The 18,812-nt window shown below is 40.1% G+C and overlaps 1 protein-coding gene across 1 annotated transcript in view; it reads left to right on the top strand.

Moving 5' to 3' along the window:
• The window catches only part of LOC128866256 (dystrophin, isoforms A/C/F/G/H-like), a 245,990-nt gene that overhangs the window by 223,080 nt on the left and 4,098 nt on the right, over positions 1–18,812 (top strand). The window contains exon 16 of the mRNA XM_054106881.1: positions 17,657–17,725. Within this exon, the coding sequence (XP_053962856.1) occupies positions 17,657–17,725 (69 nt within the window). The remainder of the gene's footprint in view (positions 1–17,656; positions 17,726–18,812) is intronic.

An 18,812-nucleotide genomic window follows, 5' to 3' on the forward strand; every position in this document is an offset into this window, starting at 1 on the left:
CTACTATTTCGTTGCCCATAATGCCTTTATGACCAGGCACCCAGTAGATATGCAGCCTACTGTTTCCGGCTAGCCTTTCTATGGCCTCCCCGCTCCGTCGAACAATTTTGGACTTAATACTTGATAATTGTTGGGGCTTTCCCCACAGCAAAAACTTCCGCTTGGAAAATACTGCTGTGGTCTGGCAGCTTGATAGGCTGCCTTATTCCCAGGTTTGAGCAGTAAATACCCGTTCCCACTCCGTCTGGAGTTTTCGAGCCGTCTGTATAGATGTGAAAAGTTCTATGGCCAGGCTTCATGCCTTTGTGCCATCCCTCCTCTTCAATTGTAGTACGAAACCGTCTCTCCCAATTAAAGTACGGAGTCATGTAGTCCGTGCCACCTGAGCTCCACTTTCCTATTGAGCTGTGACCGAAGGATCTGCAGGTGAATACCACCGCAGCCATTAGCCTCCTCGCGGATTTCGCTGCCAGGTTTCCCTCCATGAGGTCAATAGGTGGCATGCTGAGTATCATTTCAAGCACCGCCGTTGACTGGTTTTCATCGCTCCTGTTATGCACAGAGCAGCGAGTCGTTGAATCCTTTCCAGTGGCATTAAGTATGTCAGTTTTCTTGTCGCAGTGCACCATACTAAGGTTCCATACAGCAATATCGGCCTAACTACTGCTGTGTAGCACCAATGCATCAGAGAGGGTGATAGACCCCCAGTAACGCCCAGCATTATTTTACATGCGTAAGCCAAAGTAATAAAGTATAAAAAAGAAAGGGGTCGAAGAGGTGAATTGTTCTTGCTTAGTTAATTTCTAATGAGCGTCAGAAGTAAAATATTAAATAACATCCACAAGAAAAGTAATAAAACTCTAATCTGTTTAAAGGTGTGGTGTTTAACCCCTTCGTGCCGGAGTTTTATTTTCGCTACCGGAATACTTCTTGTACGCATACTCAAAGAAGACGAAAAATATAATAGAAAGAATATGTTCTGCATACTTAAAAAAGTCCTTAATTCCTTGCATTATCCTGGGACATATTGTCCCAATAAGGATTTATATTGGGACAATTTAATAAACCGTCCAATTTAGTTTTAAAAAATTTATTTGATAAATTTAGTATTTTTGTGTTTTATTACAGAAAAAGTATTTACTTATGGTACGGGGCAAAACATTTGAAACAAAGTGCATTGTTGCATCTAGAGAAAACGTAATTTGTTCTCGTTTCTTTTTGCAGGGAAGTGCATCGTACGCAACGACGTCGATAACTACCTTTTAATGGTAAATGATCACCTATATTCAAGAGCTCGGTACGTGGGCGTTTAGGTGGTCTTCCACCAGTTCGCCGAGTTTTTAACTCCTTGTGCTTGGTTCTTTCCGCAATAAGGGACTCTGCTAATGGGACTATGAACTGTATCAGTGATTTCTTACGGTTCAGGTCGTTATGCACAATCCAAGCATTAACAGTTGAAAGCATCAGAATCTTGAAAAAAACCTTTTTCCACCACTTTTGGGATTTCCGGTTGATATCGTATACCGCTGCTTTCTGATCAGCTACGCCCCCCATCAAACGATTATAGTCCACAATAGCTAAGGGGCAGGTAACTTTTTTCTTCTTACCGTCCCTTTGCTTCCTATCTACTACTCCTATGCTCGGCTTGTGACAGTTGGAGCCAACAAGTACTTCTTTCGAGTGCATCCAACGAGTAGCTAGTAGACCATCGCAGTTTATTTGGAACTGGCTTTGCCCACGTTCTAGTCGCGAACCGAACTCCGGTGTTTCTTTTCGATTTCTCATATACATATGTACCAATAGCAGGAAATGGAATGGATTTCATCAATGTTATTGATGTGAAAAATCGATCGAATGCAACAACCACATCATTGTCACGGGTAGTACCTGCTAATTTCAAAACCACTCTTTCTCCAAGAGTTCCAGAAAGATTAGTGGTGACATCTTTACCAGTATATACATTCAAATCGTATGTATATCCTGTTTTTGCAACACATCGCAACCAAATTTTAACACCTCGTTTGATTGGTTTCATGGGCATGTACGGCTTTAGACTGGACCTACCTTTGAATTTTGCCATACATTCATCGATTGATTGAAAAGGACTATCACTTCGTATTCGCATGAATTTTTCTTTCATACATGAAGCAACTTCAGAAATATAGTAATCTTTTGGAGCATTATCAGGTTTGTCACAATCATTTAAATATAGTTTCGAAGAAAGTAGAGTGAACCGATCGCGAGAAATACTTTGCTTTATCATTTCGTTTCCCATTGATGCGTGTTTGCTCCAATAATCATGTAATGATGGCAAATGGTTGTAGTGCATAATCATAGCCACGCCTAAAAACACCATTATTTCATGGTCATCGGTTAATACTCTATTAGTTTTCTTCCCTTTATTAAGTTTTTTTTGTCGCTGATTTGTGCACTGTGCAATAAAAATACACAAACTTTTTGGAAAAAATTCCCTAAATACACGGAACTCGGTAGACACTCTGGAAATATCTACCAGAGCTTGAGAATCTCTTTCTAATGGCATTCGAAATTTGGGTTCGAAACATTCATCTTCTATGATGTTAGTCCAGGTAGCAATGGCAGGTGCTTCACTCACCTCATTCTCGCATAATTCTTCTTCCTCATCCACACTCGATTTGGAACTTTATGTCTTCGGCAACATATTCTTCGTCTGATTCGGAATAGAAAGCATCACTCTCACCTTCATAAGTATTATCTCCATCTGCTTTGCTGTTCCCAGAGTTTGACGATGGTTTGTAGCTACTCTCAGATGGGCTAAAATCTTCCTCTTCAAAGCTTTCATATAAAATATCTGCAACCCCTTCCACAGTGTACTTTTTCTTCGACATCTGGGAAAAACCATATTGGTACAAATAAGTCCCATGTAAAATGCAAACTGGGACAATAGATCCCAAGACACACAAAATTATATGCTACTCACCTTTACTGATATTCTAAGAATGTGTTAAATGCAATGTAGGGTGAATTCTAAGTGCACTATTTACTGATTCGATGCTAACGCAATGACGATCGCGGAACATATGTTTTTGACATCGTTTGTCTTGCCATATCGTCAAAATTTCTCAACACGTGCTTGTTAACTGGATCAGTGGTGCCACGTATATTAAAATTACGAATTTTTTTGGGATTTTTTTTATAAATGAAACCAAGAACTTTTATTGGGACAGTTAAGATGGAAGTTTTATTGAATAACAAAACTAATAAATAACTTTGTACGAGGCTGGGACATATTGTCCCAGTAGGCGCGAAAGGGTTAAGCAAGTAGTACTTATTATTTCTTTCGCCCGTGACGTGGCAAACCTCAAAAACTAGTTACGGGAATGGTTTCTTCAAATATTTATTTTATTGGCCTAGCAGATATCTGAACCTCCCTACCGACTTCTGAAATAAAAGCTGCAGAGTTGGATTTTATTCAGTAATACAGGTTCTTATATTTATTTATACTTTCCATTACAAAATTTATATAAAAAAAAAAAAAAAAAAATATTTTGCGTTTCAACATTAAAAACTTTCACAACAATTTATAAAAATGGAGCAGTAGTATGTAAAGGGTTTTTCAATTAGGGCGGGTAGATGTTGAAATGGAATAAAATGGCGTTCGCTGTGTGGCACGTAGCGCCGTCCTGCTGGAACCGCATGACGTCTAGGTCCATATGGTGCAATATGGGCCATAAGAAATTGGAAGGGCCACCACGTCTACCGAAAAATGGGCGCAATGCGCGCAACGTTTGCGTTAATGAACACTCATTTTGATAATAAAGTTTTATCATTTGAACGTGCTGTTCAATCGTATAACTTGCCATGATGATTTGGCATAAACAACTGAATAATAAACAAAATATTTGACAGATGTCACCAAAACAAAATGGCTGTCACAGGGCGCCAAAATCGACCCGCGCCAATAGAAAAACCCTTTAGTAAGAGAGAAAGTAATAATACATAGTAACGGGTCTTTCAAAAGTAACGCCTAGATGTCAGTAATGAATAATTCCTACTCGGTACCTTTTTTTATGTCATCTTTGAAATTTGTCGTCTAGACAGATGTACAATTCTGAAACTTATTATGAAACCATATCGCAAGATTCGTAATTTGCTTGGTGGGAATAATCATCCGAATGAGTCCAGAATTCAAAGGTTGGTGAAGAAATTTTAAGGAATTGGTTACGTTGAGGATAGAAAAAGGACTGACTGTCAAACCAAAAACTGGGCATTCTGTTGAGAATATTGCTGCTATAGCGCAAAGTGTTGCTGAACAATCTCCAAAATCGATATATGGACATTCTCAAGAATTAGGCACTTAAGTTTCGACTGGCGGACGGATTTTAGCTGCAGACGTCTTAAGGGGGGAGCCTGGTTTATGAGGTCTAAAAATTGCATCTCTTTGCGATATTTTTTTTAAGGAAACAATTAGTTTAGTACTGCAAAGTTTTTTTTTATCCTTTAATGAACATTTAGAAAGTATAAAAAATTTGTGTACTGGTTAAAATAATTTGAAAAAATGTTTAACATAGAAATTTGTAGAGCGCTGCAACGTTGGAGTTTCCAACTGGCGTACAAGATACAGCTCGTAATTATTATCTAAAGCAAAAAATTCAAATGGATTTCTAATTATCATGTTTTTTTAATTTAAATAAACTAAGAAAACTGAGAGAAATTCCAAAATTTCAACTTTTTGGAGGTTTTAAAGAAAAAATGCCTTTCTATAAAAAAAAAAATCACTTCAACTTGGCATAAAAATCTTGAAAATTTTTTTTTATATATTTTGTTAGTTCAAATAGAACAGAATTTAATACTGAAGGGAACAAGCTATGATTCATTTCAAAAGGTTCATTCGTTTTTTTTCATTCATGTTTGCCAATTCAAAGAAATCATAAAAATGAAAAGTCGAGAAAAGAAGATAAAGTTTGTACCATAGCTGTCCGGTCACAGCGTAACTACCTAACGCTCGCCTACCTTTGGCTTTGTATCTACGGAAATATTAAGAATTAGGCTCTGTAACTTTGTGTGAATATTCTGAAATATATTAGGAATCGCTTAAAACGAAAAAAAAAAATTGATTTTTTTGACCTTATAAACCAGGCTCCTCCCTTAAATTATGTCATTTATCCCATATAATTTAATAAAGAGAATTTACATTTTAACCCGTTTTATTTTAGAACAACATCTAGACGCGTCTTTTGAAAGACCTCTCATATAGAAATCCTTTTTTGGTTCCAAATTATAAGTATGTTCTTTGCATTATTATATTTCCCCCGAAAATCAATACATTTTACAAAGTCGCCTAAGCTAGATAAATTGCCGCATTTGATGTGTGATCATAAGTCACAGGTGCTAAAAGTTCTAATAAATTAACTTATAATAGAAAGGCAACAACTCACAAATCCTCTATCCTCTATCTCTTACTCTGCTACACCGAATCAGTTGAATAAATGAAAATGAGGTTTCCACCTCGACCCCACGCTCTGTTGTGCGCTCTTCTCATCATAGCGCCTCATCCAGCCGCCTCAATAAACCTAAGATAGAGCTGGGTTGAGCTGGGCATAGGTGCCTTTCTTTCGGCTGAAATATCTAATCCTTCTTCTCGCTAGGGTACTGTAGTCCAAATACAAGGTTTGTTAGACAAATTTAATTTTTTTTTTGTATTTCCAACTTTTTAGTAGTAATTTTTATAAAAATCCTCGGTATGCAGTTTTATAGCCCACTCAATATTTGTACAACAAAGGTTAAGTTTTAAGTGGAAATCGTTGATTTGTGATAATTTTTTGTTCTGACGGGCTTGCGAATTTCCTCTACTATAAGACACTACCTGGATTTTTGAGCGACTTTAAACGTATGCTCTGTTTGAAACTAAAATTTAATGTTATATAAAATTGCGTACCTTGACGTCTTTTAAAGATTCTGATTAAAAAGTACACAACTTTTATTTTAAATTTTTTTTTTTTAATTTAAAAATTTTTGGGAACTGTGTATATTAGAAATGTGGTGCTTTGAGCAAGTGTTTGTTGTAGTATTCACTATACCTTTGTAAGAATAAAAAATAAAAAATTGAAAACAAAATAATAGTTAAAACTTGGTAATTTGTTGCGCACATTTCACTAGTACCCTTTTGATGCTCCATTTTGATCCACCATAGCTACTCCAGATGAGAGATACGAAGGTCGCCTTGTATATTTTGGGCCCAAGAATGAAAACAATAAAATAAAAATGAGAAGGGTTTTATTGTTTTTCAAAATATTCTCCTTGGAACTAAATACACTGCAAAATTCTGGGCCAAAACTCTATTAACTCAGCATTGGAACAACGTAGAGGGTCTTAGACACTCCAAAAAGTTCCTAAGTTTCAACGCTAAAATAGCTAACATGGCCCTCACGTTAAACAAAAACAGCATTCGCACTCTCACAGGTGCCCTCACGGGTCACTTCACCTGCAACAAACACCTACATAAATTAGGCATAACTAACACCAGCACCTGCAGATTTTGCAGCGAAGATGAGGAGTCTATAGAACATCTCATCATCGAATGTCCGGGGTTGACGCATAGAAGAAAAAGGTTTTTAAACAAGTTCCTGCTTACAGATGAAGACCTTCAATCACTCCCTCAGAAGGAGCTGGTACAATTCATGAGCATACTTAAGAGTCAATAGACAGCATAGGGTGCACAGTAGATCAATATGGTCGCAGTGCTAAAGGGCCATACCTTAACCCTTTACTACCATTAACCATTAACCATTAAATACACTGCATTCGCTTGAACCAATTAAAACACTTTTGGCTCTCGGAAGCGGATGCCTCCAAAACGAGCTGCCTAAAGGCTTCAACTGCTTCTTGAGGCGTTGAAAAATGTTCACCTCGCGTTTCATTTTTTGATGTTCGGGAATAAAAATGAATCTTTAATTGCCACAATGGGCCTGTAATACGAATGACACATTAATTCTGTCTTTTGATTGCTCAAAAACTTCTTTGATTGAGTTGATACGTGAGAGCTCGCATTCGTCGTCGGCGGTTGGATTCTCCGAAAATCTTTTGTAAAAAAATGGTTGTATAACACTCAGAATTACGGCATGACCAAATTTTCAAAAAAACAAAAAAAAAAAACAAAACTGGCGACCATTTAGTTTGAGGTGCTTCTTCCAACTTTAACAACAACTTTAGTTGGATTAAGTTAAGCTCATCTTGGAACACCCATACTATCGTCTGCTGTTTTTCCCTGCTCATATGCATAGATCTAAGGTTCGTCACCTGTTACGATGTCATAGATGTGCTTTGAACCACTGCGCCTGAATTTCTTCCAAATTTTTTAACACAAATCGATACGAACTCCCTTTTGAGCAATTGCCAAATTATGCGGTATCCATCGAGAACAAATCTTATCGAGCAATTGTCCATGCAAAATTGAATGTATGCCGATCACACTAATTCCCGAAGAGCCTCCATCTCGCGGTTTGCCGAATGACATCATCGCGTCATCAATTTACCATAGCATAGCATCGCTTGTTTCTGGCGGAACAAAAGTTTTTGGACGACCTTCACGAAATTCATTCTGCAAGGATCACAAGTCATGTTAGAACTCGTTTTACCAGCGTTTCACAGTGGCCAAAGTCAAAGTAGGTTGATAAATGCACTTCTGTTTCGATAATCCACGTTGTCGTAATAAATCATCGCAGAAACATTTTTTTTTTTTTTTTGATCTTTTAGGAGAAATGAATTTTTGAACTCAACGAAAAAAGAACAAATAAAGCTCGTAAATGAAAACATTATCTGTAAATTAATACAAAAAATACTAAACTTTTCGGTAAAAATATCGAATAACGTCGCAAAGGTGCTAAATATAAAATGGACTCTCGTACTCACCCAGGCAAATTTTCACTCATACAAAAAGATCCATTAACTCTGAAGTATAAGACCCATTAGCTCTAAGACTTAGATTTAGTTTAATCCAACACTGGGCCCTAATATTAGCAAAATTTGATGTAGCTGATATTATTTTCCCTCGCTTGGGCATAATAGTCTTCTCAGTATAACTTTTTCTATGCAGAAACTCTACGAGGTATTCAAAACGACTGGGCGTTTGAGGTCGTTGAAGTAGTGATGATTTGGATGCTGTAGCAAATGTGAACCACTAAATCTGATGGTATAATTTTTAAACAGTTTACTCGTTCCCAAATTATAGACATTTTAAGCTACTCAGTAGTGTAAGCAAAAGTACTCAGCATCTATGTTTCACTGAAAGTTTATTTCATTATTTAATAGCGTTTGTTGAAGAAGGTTTTAAGCAATTATTCAGAGTACTTGTGTTGAAAAAATAAAAAAGGAAATCAGGAAAAATGTTTATCTCACAATGCACAATAATGGCATTTGAGCATTACAACGTTAATTAGCCTCCATTGAAGCTTTTAAAACTTTTCCTATTTCTCACGAAAATCACGTCATTGTTGAACTTCGTGCTCGCTTTCGATTGGTCAACACTTCACATTGGCCTTGTCCGCTGAAAACTGCCTATTATTGCCTACTTCTGGACACACACACAGGCGCACACGCCCGCTTCGAAAGTTGAAAGCTTTGGCAAACTCACACAATTGCTGCAACTGCACTAATACTCGGCTACATGCGCACACATTCATGCGCATTTGTAACCAAAGCTAAGAGGAGACTTTGTGCATAGAATTGCTGCCTACCTCATGACGCGGTAGCATTATTTTTGTGAAATACCACATAAAGTGGTAAACATAAAGCAACAGTGCAGTTAATTGCATAGAAACTGGAAGTAAAAAGGCGAAATAAAAACCACATTCAGCATTGTTGGTGTTATAAAAGTTTTAAAACAACAATTTAAGTGGTTAGGCGTCGCTGCAGCCGGTGGAGTTGCAATAGCACGAAGAATGCCAGCAGAGTCCGTCGAATACAAAATGCTGCAGATTTGTTTTTTTGTTTTAGTGTTTGTTGTTATTGCACCTGCAAGCAAAGGTCGATATGCTACGCGCGAGCATATACACATACACATAAGCACATAAAGTACATACATAGGCCGCAAACAAACTTTGCTATGCGTGGGTATACGAAGGCAGGTTAGCTAGCATACTTTTAGGCGTAGCTGTGGCGCAAAGGCCGGTTGTTGCAAGAGCCTTTCTAAATACATTGCTGGTTGCAGGTGGGCGGATGCGCCAAACACACGCGCCTCCTCACCAGTCCTTTCCAGCTATAGCTGTTGCATAGTGACTGGCTTTTGCTTGTGGCAAGGGTACCTACATGTGCAACAAAATGCCGCAACATGCGTTTTTGCAAATTTCAAAGTAAAGCTCACACCTCGGGGGCAATGCTCGAAGTGCAAGGGTTTGAAGGGAGGGAAATCATGAGAAATTTGATGTACCGGAAACAGTAGTACTCGTATATGTATTGTATATGTATTGTGTAAGCCTGTGTGCAGATATTTTAGTGTACCTTTAACTGAGTGTATTTCGTTAGCGGTAACTATAAAGCACCTGAGTGGTGGATTTGTGCAAGCGGGTAGGGAGGAAAGAAACGCATGACAAGTGATTAGTGTGAAAATTCCAATTTGGGTTTTGCTCTGCTAATGAACACTTTGTGACAGGCCTTAATCTCCACAACATTTGTATACACTACACTACAAGCTGAAAAGTAAACTAAAAAAATACATTTGTAAAAGCCGGCTGTGAGAGTGCGCGTGTGAGTGGTGAATATGTGCATGAACTGTGGTAAGGAGTAGCAGCAGTGTTGTACGTCCTGGAAGGCGAGAGTTTTGCGAGAGCAAGAAAATTCCGTTGTAGCATGAGTGGGGTGGGCAGAGTGGAAGAGAGAGAGAGAGAGAGAGCGCTATGGTAAGTGTGAGAGTGAGTAAATGGAAACAAGAGCGCAAAGTGAGAAAGTGAGTGCTTCTGACGTTACCGCGCCTCGACCGTAACAAGCACGCGACACTTTACTATTGCCTTCCCATTGTTAGTTTGTGTTCATTGTTGCTGTTGTTGTTGTTTCATTATCGCCGGTTTTACGTTAGTGTTTATTTATTTTCTAGTTATTGTCGTTTTTGTTTGCCGTAAATAGTTGCATATACTTGCGCAAGCCTGCCACTGTGGCTACTACGAAGGCAACAACAAAAATGAATACAACAATAAACAAACAGAAAACGAAAGAAATCATAAAAACCAAATAAAATACCGGTTTAACTAAAAAAAGGAACACCAAATCAAATATTGTGTTTTGCCCCCTAAATGTAGGCAACAATATGCTAAACTGAAATATCAAACACACGCACAGCTGCACTTTTTAAGTGAGGTGATTGAAAAAATAATAATTGAAAAGCAAGCGAATATAAATTAATTTAAAACACAAGTCTTTCTAATTCCAAGTCATACGCAACGAAAGCGCACAATGTCTTAGAGGTTCGTGAAAAACAAAAACTATAAATCAACTAGAACTCTACGTTAAGTCAACAAACTTCTAGAAGCACATTACACAATCAGTAGTCGAACATCTCAACTCCGACTACAATGACTGCCAAACCACCGCCACCGCCTGTCAATGCTGCGGACAATGAGGGCCCAAAATTGGCGCCTGAAATACCACGTCTCACTTCCGAGCTTGCCGCTCAGGCTGCCATCCGCGCTCAACAAATACTGCGAAAACAGGCCTCACAAGAAGATAAAGGCACACCCGCTATGCATTTGCCACCGAAGCCATTGGGCGCTGTGCCGCCACCACTGCCACCGCAGCACAATAAACCAGTTCCTGCTATACCGGCACGCGCAGCCGATCGTGCGCCGCCGCCGGAGATACCGCCAAAGCGACACAGCCTTAAGAGCTTGCCAGATGGTTTTCCGTTACCGCCACCGGGCCGACAACCGCCGCCGTTGCCTAAGAAACCTGTCTCGGCGCAGAGCTCCGCACAAAATAGCGCGCAGAATTCACCGCTCTCCGCCATAAAGTTCCAAGATCGCCCGCACTTGCCACCAGAAAAGCCAAACGAGGTTTTGAAACGCGGCTCAAATCCCTTCGATTCACCACTGTTGCTATCGGGTAGTATTGATGTGCTGCCTAAGTCGGCGGTACCATCACCGGCTCCAACACGTGCAAGCGAAGCAAAGAAGGCCGCAGCCGCCGCCGCCGCCGCAGCAGCTGTGGCCACATCTGCCTCTACCATCGGACGCATATCACCCACTGAAGACTTCGGTTCGGAGGATGCACTACGCGGAATTGAAAGCGGTCTGCGCAATATGGAACGCGCCATGCAAGAACAAATGAATTTACGTTCCATGGAAGCGGCTGCTGCTGCTGCTGCTGTTGCAGCACAACAAAATAATTTCGATTTGAGTTTTAAAGCAGGTTTGGCTGGCGGCGCTGGTGTACGTCATCCGCTCACTAACCTGAACTTACGAGGTCCACCCTACGAACGTAATCTTTCCCTAGACGAAACTGTCGCACGCGACGTTGTTGTCATGCCTCAGAACTCAGCTGTGGCTGCTGTGGCCGCTGCCGCACGACAATCATTCGAGGAGTTGAAGCAGCTGCGCTCACAGCAGCTGCAGGGTTCTGCCACGGCGCTCAACCAAACCGGTGAGCAAAATGCAATGCGTTCCACTATCGAGCATCATATGCGTTCACTGGATCGTAATTTGCCATTGGAGTTGCAATATAGTCGTCATCGCGTACAAGCATCGCAGGACTTTAGCAAATCGAATATGATGGGTGTGGGAAGTGGTGCAGTTGCTGCTGCCAACGTTGGTAATGGTTCAGGCAATATAGGCGCTTCTAGTGGTGGTGGCGGCAGTAGCGCCGCCCACGGTGGTGGCGGTGGTGGTGCGGGTGGACCACCGATACCATTGAGCAGTGAATTTCGTGAACAAATACGTCAACAGCTGCTGGGCAATGTCCCAGGAAATGTGATGCATAATACAGGTTTAACGCCAGGTTCGGCAGCAGCCGCTGCATTGCTGCAACATCAGGCGCAGTCTAGAGCTGCGGCTGCTGCCGCTGCAGCAGCGGCCGCCGCACAAGCTGCTGGTGGACTGACGCGCGAGGAGATACGCATGCGACGACGTTCTTCGCACGATGAGACACAGATGGTGCAAAATGCCAGTGGCGGAATTGCGGGTAGGCTGCTGGGATGGAGGGATGTGGTTTTATTTTTTTTAATTTAAATTTTTTTATTTTTTATTTTATAATTTTAGATATATTTTTCATAATCGCCTCAAAATTGGGGAAAACTGGGTCGTGAATTGGTTAAAGTAAACTAAACCAACAAACTTCCGCATTTTTGTTTCAATTATCACATTATATAAATTATAGAAGAAATTAAAAGCCTTCAATGGACTCTTTTTCTTCGCAAAGATGCCAAATTTTTAAAACTTATTTATTACCTGACAGCAGGGTCTGGTCTACAGCTAGGCGGGTATAGTCAATTGGTGAGTAGTCGATCGAATTAATTCGCGACATCAAATTAGCGGCGGCGTTATTTTCACCCTCAACGTGACGAATATCTGTCGTTATTTGTGAAATGAAGTCGAGCTGTCTTACTTGCCGGTCGGATGCCTTATCCAGACGCTGATGAAATGCGTACACCAACGGCTTGTGGTCGGTGTAGATGTGTCACATTCTGCCTTCTACCATGTAGCGAAAATGGCGTAGGGACATGTACGAAGCTGTCAGCTCACGGTCGTATGTGCTGTATCGCGTCTCAGTCTTCGTGAATCTCCTCGAGAAAAAACCCAGCGGTTGAATATTACCATCCACCACCTGTTTCAGCACGGCACCCGCGGCAAAATTTGAGGCGTCGACCCATAATAATAATTCCGTATTAGATACGCGGTGTGCCAGCATTGTACACTTCGCCAGTTGCTCCTTGCAGGCTTCAAAATTACTTGACGCCTCGTCGGACCAGGATAGAGGAGTAGAATCGTTGCGCTTGTTTGCGCCTATCATGTCGAAGAGAAACCTTTGAGTTTCCATTGCATGCGGCAGGAACCTCCGATAGAAGTTTAGCATTGCTAGAAACCGCTTCAACTCTTTTGGGACGGTGGGTCGTTTAAAGTTACGAAGGGCTTCTACGCGATTTTCTAGGGGTCGAATGCCATCCTTGGTAATAGAGTGTCCCAAAAACTCAAGTTTCGTAACCCCAAGCTCGGATTTCGCTGCGTTGATAGTTAAATTATGATCTCGCAATCGTTTAAATACCTGCTGAAGATGTTTTTGATGTTCTTCGAATGATTTCGATGCAACACATACGTCGTCGAGGTACTTGCGTAAAAACAAAATCAAGACCACGAAAAACTTCGTTTATTATGCGTTCAAAAGTCTGGGCTGCGTTTCGTAGACCGAAAGTCATCTTTGTGAATTCGTATAGCCCGAAGGGCGTAGTGATGGCCGTTTTACAGACGTCGTCGGGATGTACAGTTACTTGATGGAACGCCTTCTGCAAATCAATTTTCGAAAAAATTGTGTTACTTGCCAAGACATTTGCGAAATCCTGCAGAAACGGGAGTGGGTAACGATCCGGCACGGTTTGCGCATTGAGGGATCGATAATACCCGCAGGGTCTCCACGATCCGTCAGCTTTCAGCTTTCACGAATTCAGCGCGGGCAGCTGCTAATTTTTCGGGCGAAAGTCGTCGCGGGCGCGAAAAGACAGGCTGTCCTTGCGTTATAATTCGATGAACTGCATTGGAATTCGTCTTTGTACCCATTAGTAGTGGCCGGGTGATATCAACAAATTCTTGCAGAATGTCAGTGAAATTTGATTCCGCGTTGACAGTTTTTACACTCACCGAAGGTGTCATATGAATTGCGCATACAGATTTTAATTCGGTTTTACTATCTCGTAAGCATTTCCGCTTGAGGTCGACCAAAATTCCAAAATTACTTAAAAAATCAGCGCCGATGATAGCATGAGAAACATCGGCAATCAAAAAAATCCATACGAATTCGCGGCGTAAATTTAAATTTTATTTTAAAAAGACTTCACCATACACTCTAATACGTGAACTATTCGCGGCAAATAATTTTAACCCGGTTGAGTTGGCTCTAGCTGCCCTCGTATGTGACGGTATTACTGACACATCAGCGCCAGTATCAATAAGAAAATTAATTTTCGACGAAGAGTCAAAGATACGAAGCCGGTAATTTTTAAAGATCTCAGGTTGTTTCCTGCTACCTGAAATCGCTGCAGCTGAGCAGCATTATTGAGATGATTGTTTTTGGGAAAACGCACATGGCTTGCGACACTTCGTTGCTTTGTCGGCAAATGTCTGATGATACCAACAAGAATGTCCCGAAGTGGCATGTCGGTTGTCGCGCCGTACGCTCCTTACTCGAGAAGGTGACCTTGATCGAAGAGGACGATCCTTCAAGGTTTAATACTTTTGCATGTTTCGAGTTAGTTCTGCGATCTCGCTTTTGAGGTTAGAAATTTCGTTGTGTGTAGACACAACATCCACATGACCGTTTTGCCAATCAATGGATTCCACGATGGAATCAGCAATTTCAGCTTTTTCGTCGAGAGGCACTTTTGCTACTATTACAGCTGCTTATACATATGGTGGAAGACGCGTTACCCCCAAGTCGTGCAATAGGCTGTCGTTGAGCGTGGTGCCAGCAACGCGCTTCATCTCACTGAAAAGTTCGCTTGGTTTACGGTCGCTAAGCGGCATGTCTTTGAGCACCTTCTGCAGGCGCCGTTGCTGACTATCAGTGAAATGATCAGTTACCTTCTGCTTAATGTACCGATATTTTTCGGTTGACGGCGCTGTCTCGATGATCGATCTAAGCTCAAGTAGTATAGACGGCGAAAGGTTCGCTAAAACGATATGGAATTTTCTGGAGTCAGAATGTATGTGCGAGGCTTGAAACCAGAATTCTAAGGTGTAAAAGTAGGCCCCAATGTTCTCTTCACTCATTTGCGGCAGTGGAATTCGTGGTACTGTGTTGTAATTTTCGGTATGCACAGCATCCGAACCGCTATTGCTAATTGCCATGCTGTCGTTCAGAGATATGGTGTGAAAAATTTGCCACGAAGTGTGGTTATGTGGATTTTCGATGTGCGCACTTGCAAACGAGCGGCAGCAATTCCAAGTAAGCGGCGAAAATTCAATATAATGGACAAAAATTTATACGATAGCTTTTTTAAACCGTTCGAGGTCACCAATTTGGATTTATTGTTAAGAAAAATAAATCTACAACCTTAAATTAGTTACCGACACGTCTCCGATTCAAAAAGAGAAGAACATTGAAATTAGAAATGAAATGATAGCTCATGCCAGTAGCACGGCGTTGCCATAGCAAAATTAATATAAATTCAACATATGAAATATTAAGGCTAGTGTAGAATACAATTATTTTGTGGATACGCCACATATATATATATAATATATTAATATATATATATAATTGGCGCTTACTCCTTATTGGGTGTTTCGCCCAGCTCTTCCTCCTATACTGTAGGTCCCTCTAGTTGCTGCACAAATGGAGGGATTTACATATTTGGGAGCTTTTTCATGGCAGAGGTTTGCCATTGCCTGCCGACGGGCGACCGTCGTTTTTTATAATTTGATGTTCACGCACGGAGATTCGAACCTACGTTCTCCGAATACCGAATGTTAGTCACACAGCAACCATTCGGCTATGGCGACCGCTGATTCCTGTTCGTTCTAAATAAACCCAGTCATTTATTAGACCAATGACCGCAATTTAATCTTCCACCCAGTAGAGAAGTGTACGCACTGTTGTCCGCAAATAGTATGAATCTGAGTCAGTCTAGTCATTATCGACCCCATTTCCTGGATCCCGTAGTGGACAAACTAAAATACCCAACATAGAATTGTTGTTTTTGCTTTTTAATTCTTAAAAACTGAGGGTGGTTGCCACATAACTTCCAACATGGATGTGAAAATCCGTCAAGCTGATAGACGGTTCGCTATCTGAAAGTGTTTCCTTATTCACATTTGATCCATGCAAATATCTATTATTTCGACCCTTATCGGTATGGGAAGCTTACTACGAATTTTCGACTCAGATACCTCTTCAAGGCAGAAGAAGTTAAGTTGAAAGAATGTATTTTCGAATGGACCAAGAACATTGAAGTCAAGGCAATCAATTATTTTTCAGAAATACCGCAGCGTCAATAACCATAAAGAGATGAATTTCGAAGCGCTCACGAAATAAGTTAATACCAGAGATGAGACTTAGATCTATGCTTGTGATCTAGAAACCGCCGCTCAAAGAAAGAAAATACTAAAAAGTAGCGGTGAAGTCTATCAAAAATCAGGCGTTACCTGTACTCAAGTCAGCTAACTGGTCACTTGTCCCTGGCGATGTAATCTAACTGCAGGCAACCTGTTTCGACGTGCTTATACCCAAGAAAAGTGGTGTAGATGAGTTGGTTTAAGAAGACAAGTGAAGAGATAGATGTTGAGTATGTGGGAGCTGATTCTAGAAAGGATTTAGTATTGCTGCAATAGAATTTTAATTTGCCTATCAGGGATGCCAGATTTGTACAAAACAAATCTTGCCTTTGAGCAACGAGAAATGGAGTCACATCAAAATAGATTAAGATTGCGGTGCGCACGTATGGTTTAGATTACAAATTACCCATACCCTCTAAAATCCACTCTTGCTCAATTACGTCAGTTCCCTTTTGTTCATGGCATTGAAATATGCAAAGTATCCTCCAGCTACTTGAGACCCTTCATCCAGGCTCTTCCTCTTCTACATCTTGACAACTTTTGCAAAAGTCGTCTCCAGGAATACCCAATTTAGTAACCTGCAAGCCAATCAGGCATTGCTCAGTAGGTACAAAATTTATGGTGCATAGCCATTCGGCTTTGTTCTGTCTGCTGAGAGTGAACGGCGTATCTTGAGCTAGCGCATTAGTCTTACACTTATTTCGAAGTCGCAACTGACTGCAACCCCTTGAAACTTAGAAGGAAAGATATTCGGTTGATGGTCGGCATCATTACAGGACACAACCCATGGGGTCAGCATATGACCACCACTGGAATCATAGAGAACCCGGTATGCCTGACATGCTTGGAAGAGGCGGATAGCACTGAGCACTTTCTCTGTGAGTGTCCTGCCTTTGCTGGAGCAAGGCTACGAGGATTGGGTTCGGATGTCATCAGAAGGAGTAATATTCGTTCTCTGAAACTGGAGGATATTTACAGATTTGCCAAAGAATCTGGGAAATTCTCACAGGACTAACTATCTCTATCTCTGTCTCTATTCCTTCCTATCTCTTTCTCTGATACTTTTCTCCTTCCCTCCTTGACTATCTACCCCTTTTCCAGATATTTAAATACAATGGGCTCTTTAGCCTGAGTGTTTTAGGAGCCACCAAATCTCCTGGTGCTCCTTGGCTGGACCTTTTCAAATTCAATTCAGACTACAACCCCCATTTTCACTTTTGATATCAGCGAAGTTTCTTCTCGTTGGTTTTTTTATTTTATTTTTTTCGACTAATACTAACCGTCCAATAGAACGAGCTAACTATCTACAAGATTTCTGAAAAACTAAATTTTCTGTAGCCATGAAGTATCCGTGATATTCTTGCCTCTAAATATTTTATGTTTCAACTAAAAGTTCTTTTTCATTATTTATGTTTTTATTCATTGCATAGCCTTAAAGCAATTTTCCCTAGCGCCTCATTGCGCTGCCGATTTGGATTACATGCGTTGTTGTTTGAAAGGTAAAACTAAATAATAAAAAACTATGGGATTTTTAACCGAAATAGCACTAAAAATGATTAAAAATGAACTAGTTAACAGAAAATAAATGTCGTTCATTAATATTTTGCTAGCTAATCACAAAGAAATGCCACAACACATAATAAAAAGCAAATACAACTCACTAATAAAAATATATCAGAAAAAAGTAGGTGCCAAAAAAAGGTTTGTATAAAATGGAGAACTGTCATTATCCATCTGGTGACCATCTGTACTAAAAAGTCCCTTCCATTTGTCAAATAACAAAAACAAAAAAAAAGTACCTTTGGCATATATGAAAGTTTTGGAAAGCAAAAGCTTTAGAAACTTTGAAATGTATGAAAGCTCAACGGTTCATAACTTTAAAAAACTTTCATAAGTAGAATTACAGTTACATAAGTTTATCTACCTCCTAGCAAAAGTTGCCTTACATTTTGTGCTTTAGAGAACAAAAGCTTTGAAAATGAGAGTTTCAGAAAATAAAAGCTTTAGAAACTGAATGCTTTAGAAAACTTCTATAAGTAGATAGAGAAGCACATCTATGTTTTTGAGTCAAAATCGAAAAACATACTTCTTTTCACCACAATAAGTTTTGCCAACTCTCCCCTACTAATTGCCATTAATTGGATATAAATTTGCTCTACCGTTAGTTATGAAAGTAAAAATAAAAAAATATACATTGAAAGTACTTATGACGGTTTTAAAAAATAAAATCGTTTGGAAATGAAAGCTGTACAAGAGCTAAGATAACTTTCACACGTGAGTTCAAATCTCATTCATATTTCTGACCCAGCTTTGAAGAAAAAGATACTCCTTGCCACCATAATAAGTCTAGCCACCACTTCCCTAACATATGCCACTAATGCTACATAAAAAAGTTTGCATGATTGTCAATTATTTTTAATTGTGAAAATAACAAAAAGGTTTCCGGTACCACAGGTTCAATTTTTATTTCGTTGGGCAGCACAAATAAATAAACTACAGGAAGGGCCAACCATCGGTGAAGGTCACAAGTATGGCCCGAAACTTCATTATCGTGAATACTTTCACTGAAGCTGCTTAAAAAGTGCA

This window comes from Anastrepha ludens, chromosome 2, assembly GCF_028408465.1.
Source record: "Anastrepha ludens isolate Willacy chromosome 2, idAnaLude1.1, whole genome shotgun sequence".
In the NCBI taxonomy this organism is placed as follows: domain Eukaryota; kingdom Metazoa; phylum Arthropoda; class Insecta; order Diptera; family Tephritidae; genus Anastrepha; species Anastrepha ludens.